The sequence below is a fragment of the Arachis hypogaea genome, chromosome 13, assembly GCF_003086295.3.
Source record: "Arachis hypogaea cultivar Tifrunner chromosome 13, arahy.Tifrunner.gnm2.J5K5, whole genome shotgun sequence".
Taxonomy (NCBI): domain Eukaryota; kingdom Viridiplantae; phylum Streptophyta; class Magnoliopsida; order Fabales; family Fabaceae; genus Arachis; species Arachis hypogaea.
In genome coordinates, this window is record NC_092048.1 from 7,822,831 (window position 1) to 7,832,896 (window position 10,066).

The 10,066-nt window shown below is 33.5% G+C and overlaps 1 protein-coding gene across 1 annotated transcript; it reads right to left on the reverse strand.

The window, feature by feature from the left end:
• Positions 1-708: 708 nt before the first annotated feature.
• LOC112736921 (DNA replication licensing factor MCM4) lies at positions 709-6,317 on the reverse strand. Its single transcript, XM_025786597.3, has 19 exons — positions 6,179-6,317; positions 5,636-6,087; positions 5,271-5,499; positions 5,042-5,170; positions 4,863-4,944; positions 4,279-4,411; positions 4,128-4,199; positions 3,904-4,026; positions 3,706-3,819; positions 3,408-3,620; positions 3,230-3,328; positions 2,911-3,071; positions 2,576-2,672; positions 2,321-2,482; positions 1,867-1,947; positions 1,696-1,774; positions 1,461-1,597; positions 1,309-1,359; positions 709-1,194 (listed from the first exon to the last, which is right to left on the reverse strand). Exons 1-19 carry the CDS (start codon positions 6,207-6,209, stop codon positions 1,120-1,122), a joined length of 2,520 nt encoding a protein of 839 aa, XP_025642382.1. The 5' UTR covers positions 6,210-6,317; the 3' UTR covers positions 709-1,119.
• Positions 6,318-10,066: the final 3,749 nt, after the last annotated feature.

A 10,066-nucleotide genomic window follows, 5' to 3' on the forward strand; every position in this document is an offset into this window, starting at 1 on the left:
TATAAAGGTTTATTCGAAAATAAACAATTGTAATTGAGTTATATCAAAATTTTTGTTAAAAATCTATCGACCAATATCAATAAATTAGGTATGACTTAATTATAAATGTTCTTGTCACCAAAAAAAATTATAAATGTTCTTAAAAATAAAAAATAAAAGATGAATTTTTAAAGAAAAATTAGGGACCAACATAATAATTTTACCTATAAAAAGAATTAAAAATATAATTTTGAAAGGAGATGGAAATTAACTTTTAAAATTCGCTCATCACATGAAATACATCACAATCCAGAGCCCTGTTCATGGCACATGTCTACCATCTAAACCGCTGAATTTTTAATTAAACTCTCAAGTCTCGTCCATGCAATCAAAACAGATTTTAAGTATTTCGATTTTCGAATATCAGAGGGTCATGTTGTAACATCCACATCCAGACAACAAATTCGTTAAACCTAGCCAAATTAAACAACTGCTAAGGTAAAAAGCAGCTAAATTCATTTTGGTTTGGTTGACACATGAGCCACTAATTAATAGTCAATTGGGCTTTAATAAGAGAAATATTGCTGTTGCGAAACACTAACGATGGGACCAAAAATTTCTGCGGCTGTCACGGACAACGAAACTGCCTAGGCATTCGCAGTGAGACATTATGAAGTACGAGTATCCATTTGCTATCATTGGAACAACCAAACAACAAAACTCCAAGTAGACATTATGAAGTATGCAGGTCCTCTAATTCTACAAAAACACTGAAATAATGATATTCTTAGCACCAGAGCCATTAATTTTAGGTCTGTATCGGACTCACCATTCCACTTACAAGAAACTAATTTTACTCAAGTTATATTAGGCCCAAAAAAAAAACCAGAATGAAATGATTGAAATCCACTAAATACATTTACAGGGTACCAAATAACTAATTAACCGCCTATATAAATAACATCTACCACAGGTGCATGCATGGATAAACATAAAATGAAAAATACTACCAAAAAAAGTGGTTACAATTAATGCAAGATAGTGTGGACTGTGGACAATGTGCTTGTGACGACCAAGGTGAACACGTCAACCAGTAGGCCCCCTTAAATATCAAGAAAGGGACCACCGATACTTCTACCTTCATGATCTTTTAACGCTTTCACCATGCATGGTAACGAATCCTTCACTGGCGAGAGTAGCAACTGCATTCTTTAGCTGCATTATCAAGGATTATTAGACCCTATTAGTTCACTTATCGCTAGAGTCTAGAGATAGAACAAGCATAAACACATTTATTTTCTGAAGGGCAGGGGGGAAGGGCACACTTACATCAGTAAGTTGAACTTCACTGCCAGTGCTCTGTTTTAACTCTTCCAATAGCTGTAGGATATTTGAACTCATAAGAGCGACGTTGCAGAATTGAGACTAATTATATTTATTCTATATACATATGTCCATAGGCTAAGCAAAAGCAAGCATACCTCCAATAATCGCATGGATGGTCCCCCAATTTGCATCTTCTCCATGATTATGTTGCGGGTTGCTTGTACCATAGCTTCTCGTCTCATCCTTTCACTTGCCGAAACTCCAGTAGTAATAAGATCCATGTCGATAGTTCCTGGAAGGATAAAAGGCATGGCTAGTAAACACATTTGATCTTATTTTATTCTGGGTGGAATTTAGAAGAATCAGGCTTGTCAACGAAGCACAAAATACCAGTAGCGTGATCCGTTGCAGACTGCTGCATTGCAACTTCAAGAAGCCGAAATGCCTCCATTACATCACGCTTTTCAACCTGTATGCATTAGATTATTTAATTATTCGGTATAATTATTCCACCACATCATGAAGAAAGAAAGAAAATAAGAAACAGCAAGGTTAACTAACCCATTCTGCGAAGCGAATCCGGGCCAATGCTTCACTAAGGCGTATCAGACTCTCAAGCTGTCTTGGCGTTGCTGTTATCACCTGTTTAATTGATTGAGAAAACACCATACACAACAGAGAAACATGTAAAGAAATCAGCATCATTCCCTTGACTCTGCAATTGCAGCATACGTGGTGATTGGGAAATTTGCAGGGTATGAACAGTAAATATCAAATTACAGCAAATAAATAAATAGGCTAATTCTATGGTGCCTATCATTTGGTACTTAAATTTTGCCTAACTTGTCTTTTATAGCAAATTTTAAATATTTAAAAATTTTATTCATTTTTATACTTTTAAAATAAATATTAACTATTTTACTTTTGGCAATGGGTCACCAAAATTTTAGGCACAGCATACACCTAAATAAATATACTGAGAATGGAATCATATGAAAGAAGTGTGGGATTTCACCTTTTTGCTACTTCCAGGAAAGTTTCCTCTTCTTCTTATATCCACATAACCTCTAGTCAATTCTTCGGCAACTTCATCAGACAGCTGGGGGTGTATGTGCTTTCGGGCATAGCTCACATAATCAGTCAAGGTAGATATGTCCATCACATCTTGCTCCATGCTCTGTAAGAACAGAGACAGAACATTACAATTAAATAAAATCTCAGAAGTTTGGATCTTAGCCTTGAGCAAGATGATTGCAGGAATCTACTAGACCTCGGGATTCTCGAAGTGTAAGGAAACAATATGTTTGGCAAGTCGCCGGTCAGTCTGTTCATCAGCCTTGTCAAGAATTAAGTAAATTAAATCGAACCTGAAAAAATACATACCAACTCAATATAGCAACCACTCACACTGAATTGGCAGCAACTTATAAACAATTCAATAACATGATTGTTACACCTTTTGTCTTATTTTACATCATCACAAAGAATAGAAGCAACGCTAGAGTACTACACGGCTAATACTGTTAAGTTCCGCAGGTATCAAGAATTGCATAAACATGCTGCCAGGCCCATAATCTAGTTTACACGGCATGTGTAAAATCTAACCTGGACAAAAGAGTGGGAGGCAGGTGTATGTTGTCAATGACAGACAAGCGAGGATTATATCGTGACCCACTTGGATTTGCACAAGCCAACACGGAAGTCCTAGCATTGAGAGAAGCAATAATACCAGCCTTCGCTATAGAAACAGTTTGCTGTTCCATCACCTGGAGAGAAACAGATGTAATCGTCGTTTATAATTACAAGTACAGAGATGATGGTCTAGCAGGAACAGTGATACTATTTGCTCTCTTGCCGTACAGTGGAAAGAACAGAGTCATCACTAATACATAGTTAGCAAATGTATAGACAGAATGTAATCAACCTCATGTAACATGCTCCTTGCATTGTCAGACATTTTGTCAAATTCATCTATACAGCAAATACCTCGGTCACTCAAAACTAGGGCACCACTTTCAAGAACCTGAAGAATAAACAGAAATTACGTTCCAGTAATTTTAATGTACTTAAAATAGAAAAGATGATGCATTCATGACCCTTACAGTTTCCCCTGTTTCAGGGTCCTTGGTCACGTAAGCAGTCAATCCAACTGCAGAACTCCCCCTTCCACTAGTGTAAATGCCACGAGGAGATAGTTTGTGAATGTATTGAAGAAGCTGAGACTTGCTAGTACCAGGATCACCAACAAGAAGAATATTGATATCACCACGGAAGCTAGCACCAGATGCCAACTTCAAAGCATTGCCACCAAAAAGCTGTAACGAAATATAGAGTTATAGACTAGTATCCCCCCAAAAAACCAAACAATCAATATAATTTATTGCTAGAAAGATATCTAACCTGACAAAGAAGACCTTTTTTCACATCGTCTAGTTCCCAGATATTTGGTGCCAATGATTTTGTCAATCTTTCATATATATCTGGCTGTTTTGAGAGCTCTTTCAGTTGACCCACCTGTGACTCCAACAAGCATGCATATTAGCAATTAGACAAAGTAATCAGTCCATGGTTTCTGTACTAAATAGGTTAAAACTGTACCCTTTCTTCATCAAAGTGAACCTCTTCTGGATTTCTGCCCTCGCTATTGTCAATGTCCATAGCATCGTCTACCAGCATCCTTGACTTATCAGTCTTCTTTATGTGAAGACAATCAATATACGTCTACAACATTAAGGGAGCATAGCAAAAGTATGAATTAGAACAGACCAAAATATAAGGGTAGAGCACCAAGGAGAGTTAAGAAATGAGAGTGTAATGCATACCTTGAACAATGATTTCACAGTTCGCTGAGTTGATCCAATTCTGACACTCATAGCTCTATATATACCAGTCACCTAATGAATAAGAAAACATCTTATGATTAAACAACATATCAACACTTTACTTGTCAAGTATATTATACCATGGTCTCACCTCAACTCTATCTCCAGGCTTTCCAGCATCTACCAGCTTGTCATGCATTAGCAAGCTGACTGTGTGAGGAGTTCCACCTTCAGGTATCTCATCAGGTGTCTCCTGGAGCCTCACAATTTGCTTATCAGTAAACCTGATTTTAGAACAAGTAACTGTTAATTGCAGTTTCATGATTACAGGGATCTATAATTTAAGTTCACAATTGGCATGCAGAAGAGCTAGACAATCCTCTTTATAAGAATAGCTTCAGAGGCTCCATAAGCTAAAGGCTCAGAAATATGGGACAAACTTTAGCTCACTGGAGAACAACAACCAATTCAGAAGTTTAACTCATGAGGTTGTGACCAGTTATTTGACTACCTTTTACTTTGCCAAAATTTTCAGTTCTACCACTGATACTGTACTAAAGAAGATACCAAAAGGAACTGAGCAGTTTTCAAACATAAGATATCAATAAAATAAAAAAGATATAATGAAAGAGAGAAAGGTTGCTACACATTCGAGAAGATTTACCCCAATAGTCCAATCCCAAATAACCAACTTACGGTCACTTCCTTTCAAAAGTAAGGAGTAGGTTGCATTACCTGCATCGGTTGTGAAGCAGTGTCATGGAGTTCCTGGATTGACACTCTTCTCTCAAGCATATAGTTGGCTCGGTTATACGTCCTAAAAATCCCAACAGTCAACAAAACAGTACAATTGCAAAATCGACACTGGTGACTCCCCAACAGGTATTAAGCATAAAACTTCTCATGGAACTTACCTCTCTCTACAGCAACAGGGTCGGTGCAGTTCCCACACACAAGACACCTAAATATAGCTTCCCTAATTTCCGGTATGATTGAGCTACACCGTATAATCATACCCTTTATTGACACCATCCTCTCAATATCTAGAAAGGGGGGGGGGGGGACAAAGAACATATATCAGTAAAATTCCTTAATCTGACACGGATTTTTCAGTAGCAATGAGCAAAGACATTCAAAACTCACCAGTAGGATTCAAATTCCTCATTGTAGTGGAGGATTTGAGATTGAAAATCCGAGTCTGAATGTGCTTCTCGAACATAGGCTTAATCCTGCTAACCATATTCATAAGAACCAAGTCAAAGATCGCAAGAACCTCGAGAGGGTACCTAACCATCTTGGTGTACAAATCAGGGTCATGTTCGAACACATCATGCGCATCAACATCAAGGGAATCTCCCTCCACTTCAATCACCTGTATATCAGAAATGAGGAATCGAAGAACAGCAGTTAATAATAGTAACTAACTTACTAACCGGATAAATAACCGTTAAGTACTGAATTAACAATTCTAAGTTTTCTAACAAATAAATTTGGTAGTTGTAACAAACCTGTTTGATGAGCTTCTCGTACTTCCCATCGGTATGCAAGTGCTGCAACATGTCATCATCATTCTGTGACGAAGAAGCTTCTCGAAAGTCCCTCAGGAATCTCTGAATCGCGTCGTTAACGTCCTCAACGCTGATGTTCGTGCCCCAAACGAAGGTAGGCCTGGCGTCATCCATGTCGAAGCCATCACCGCCTTCAGAAGACGCCGGTATGTCATCGGTGGAGGTCGGAGTAACCGGAGGACGGCCGGCGCCTCCGGATCTCTGCCGGGAACGAGACGGAGTAGGAGTGGCATCAGCAGCGGCGGCAAATCGAGAACGATGCGCTGGCGGAGTATCGAAGGCAGACGGCGTGGAAGAGCGGCCACGGCGACGATTGCGGCGAGCAGCATCACCGGGGGAGGAGAAGGTGTTGCCGATTGGGCTTGAAGGGGAATCGTCGGGGGATGAAGGACCTAAAACCAAAAAGGTTTAAATTAAAAAATGGAAATTAAAAACAAAAAAAGATTACGAAATGGAAAGAAGAAGAAGGAAAGAGATGCGTACCGTTGTTGATGGGAGAAGAATCGGAGGCCATGGCTTTTGTGGGAAACTTGTGAAATGCGAACACAAAAGAAAGTGAGTGAGTGAGTGAGGGAGTGTGGGTGGAGTTGATTTGTGACTTGGTTAGGGGTTGAGAGTTGCTAGATTTGGCGGGTGAATGAGTAACGTTTTCCCGCCAGATATTTGTGGGCTTTATTGGGCCTGTTCAATTCTATCTTTGTTTCGATTTGGGCTTTTTGGATATGCTGATAAAGTGATGGAGGTCATAGGACGGCCCATTTAAATAAGAAATATTCTATACCAAAAAACAAAAGAGAAATTGTTATAGACCAAAAAGTGTAGTATAGGAAATGGTACGTTGGTATCCTGTGGGCCCCTAAATGAGTACCAAAAACAAAAATTATAAATATAAAAAAATTTACTATTAACAAATATTTAAAACTATTTATAAAAAGACACAAAAAATTATTTATAAAAAAATGAAACTAACGTAACATTATAATCTTATCAACGAACAAAACTACTCAAACTTAAATTTTCATTGATTGCTTTAAAAATTACCTAACTTTAGTTTATGGTACATTTTTCAATTTTTTTCAAAAACTCATCGTTCCTTTTAAGTGACACAAAATTAAAGTAATGTTCAACGATTTTTTAAAACACTTTAGTTTCGGCTTTAAGCTTCTTTCTGATGATAATGACATTTAACATGATATTATATTTGTTGTGATTAGATTAGAAGCATCTAGTGGACGGTTAATTACATTAAGTAAAGCATCAAAGTATAGTTTACTTGCTATATGCTACTTTAATTCGAACACAATATATTATAGAGACAAGGAAGAATCCAATAATCAATAAGACTACACATATATAATTGAGGGCGTTTGAAGTGTAGCTAACTTAAATCATATAAATCATATTTATCTATTTATCTATAACAATATATAATACCAATACATAGAATTATGTTGTCTAAATTTATGTTTTAATATTATTCTTAATAATAAAAGCTTTTTGGTATATCTGTCGGTTATTTTAAATATAAAAAGACTTTTATCATTAACAATTTATCTTCTCCTATCTCATTTTCATTTATATTTTTACTAACAATTACAGAAATACATAACCTCTTCAATTCTTTAATACAACAATCTACTTTTTTAAATTATTTTTCACCCTTTTTTTTAATTTTTTTTATTTCTTTTCTCAATTCTGGATGCGCTCCTCTCTATAAAATTATTATTTAGATAAATTCTGACTAATGAATTTTAAATAAAGTAAATTTTGACTATTTTCTTTTACCTCCCTATCATTATAGTTAAGATAAAATGTTAAATTCATTGCATGCTTATGGTAGTAACGTCCACCACATTTATTTAATCATAAATTACAGAAAATAGAATTATAACATGGCTAGAATTAGCAAGTTACATATAAATTATAAAGCCCTTTGTGGGAGAGAATCCACTATTAGTTTGGTAAGTTGTTGTTCCATATCAATCAAGTTTATATAAAGGTTTAGAGTATCAATGAATTCCTTATAGCTAGTGTGAGTGTGTACTGCTTCTTTTCCATAAAAGTTTGTAGCGCACTGGGTTCACAGTATCTACCACTTTGTTATAAGTGTAAAAGCTAACTCCAAAAATAAATTGCACAAGATGCCTCCTAATGCCCTTTCATATTATCTTTTTTGTACAACATTCATATAAAAAAATGAACCCAAGTAAATAAATAAATAAAAACGCATCATGTTGTATATTTATTAGGGTTTCATTGTATGTGATGCATGTGATTAACCTTAAAGACTAAAGTCCTTAATTCCTTCGTCTATGTAATCTGTTTGGCTATAATCTAGATGCTAATAAAAGTAATAATATAACATACGCTATGGGTGTTCAACTGTTCATCATCCACCCCCCCCCCCCTTTTTTCTTTTTGTCTTTAATTAGATTTTTTTTAATAAAAAAGAAAAAACAATGACATACAATACTGATCTCATAAATCATTTTACGAGGGCTCAAGGAAAAAATAAAAAATAAGTAAAAGATATTTAAAAAAAAATCACTACAACAATATATAGACTATTTTTAAGGATTATTATGTGTCAAAAAAAATTAAAATTCGTCAAAAAAATAAATTTTGACACTATTTTAACTATGAAAATATGTTAATAAAAGTTCTGTCAAAAATAATATTTTTAACATATAAGTAATTGTAAAAAAAGTTTAAATCTTATTTTGATAAATATTGGCCATAAAAAATAATTTGTTAAAAAATTTTGAAAATATATTTTTTGTGATATTTATTAACTGTCAAAAATACTATTTATTTTGACACTTATTGACCATAAAAAATTCTCAAACAAAAAGTTTTTAACAAAGAATGAGATGAGGTCTTAAAACTGAGAATAAATTGAGATTTTGAAGATGAAGAATGAGTAGTATGATTCCAAACTAAGAGCAGTGTGATGCCAAAATTGACGGAGCTCAACGAAAAAAAGGAATAATGAAGTATGTTGAAAATAAATGAGTGTCAAAATTGAGAAATAATTTTCTACAATCAAATTATAAATAAAAAAACATAGAAAATTTGACATTTGTGATATTTGTCAAAAATATATATTAATTTTTACACTTAACTATAACTGTTAAAAAAAATCATGTTAAAATATCTCTCTTTTTTTGTAACGAATAATGCTATACTACCAATAAAATTTTTCATTTTTACCAATGTTTAACCAAAAATATTTTTAAATTAAATTTTAAAGTATAAATCTTAATAGTATAAAAATAAAATATTAATCTAAAATATTAGTTAATATTAATAAAATAGTGTTAGTCCCCAAATATTTTTCTCTTCAAAACAATGTGCACACAGCCACACACGGCTACTCATTATTATTTACTTCTGTCTTAAGGACAAAAAAAGAAAATATTATTGTAGTGATGGTAATAGTCTTAGAGAAAAACTACTTAAATTCTACTTTAAAAAATGCCAAGAGAATATATAAGTATGGTAAAAACAAATAGCCTCTTCGTTTGATAATAGGGAAGGAAATTACCTTATGGAAAAAAATATAATCGTATTATATGTATATTAAAAATTATTTATTTTATAAAAGATAAATACTAGGAATTATCGAAATTTATTAATTTTTATCATTATTTAATCATTAACTTAATTTTTTTAGTATTATTTTTTTAATTTAATAATCTAACAACATATTTTATCTCATACTTTTAAATATCAATAATTAATTAATAATTAAAAATAATAAATTTTAATAGTCTTTAACATTTTTTTTATAAAACATATATTAAAATATAAAAATATATATATTAAAAATATATAAAATAATATATATAAACATACATAAATATATAATAACTAATTTGATGGTTAAATTATTTTATACATAATACTTTTTTTTTATACACAATACTACTGTTGAAAATAATATATTATGGTATGATTTTGTGCTTAATTGAAAAAATACATAAGCTGCTTGTGGAGACATACATATGGAGTATTTCGTGATCAGTGAATGTATCTCTACCATCATTTGAAATTAAACAAGCAAAAGTGCATCCTTTTAATGTTGCCACCAAACGGCATAATTAATCTCTCTCTCTCTCTACTAGTTATGTTATGTACTAACTACTAATATCATGTATGCTACTAATTAAATCGTTGTTCCTATCTAGAGACTTTGGGTTTGATGCACCCTATATTATAGTCTATATTCTATAAACATGGCACCGTCCGAATCGTGTGTTCATTTCACACATCTTCGGTGATTATTTTCCCTATATATATATATATTGCTTAAAGTTGGCAAAGTACATGTAGTAGCAGAATGGCACGACACGAAGAGTAGGAACATTATCA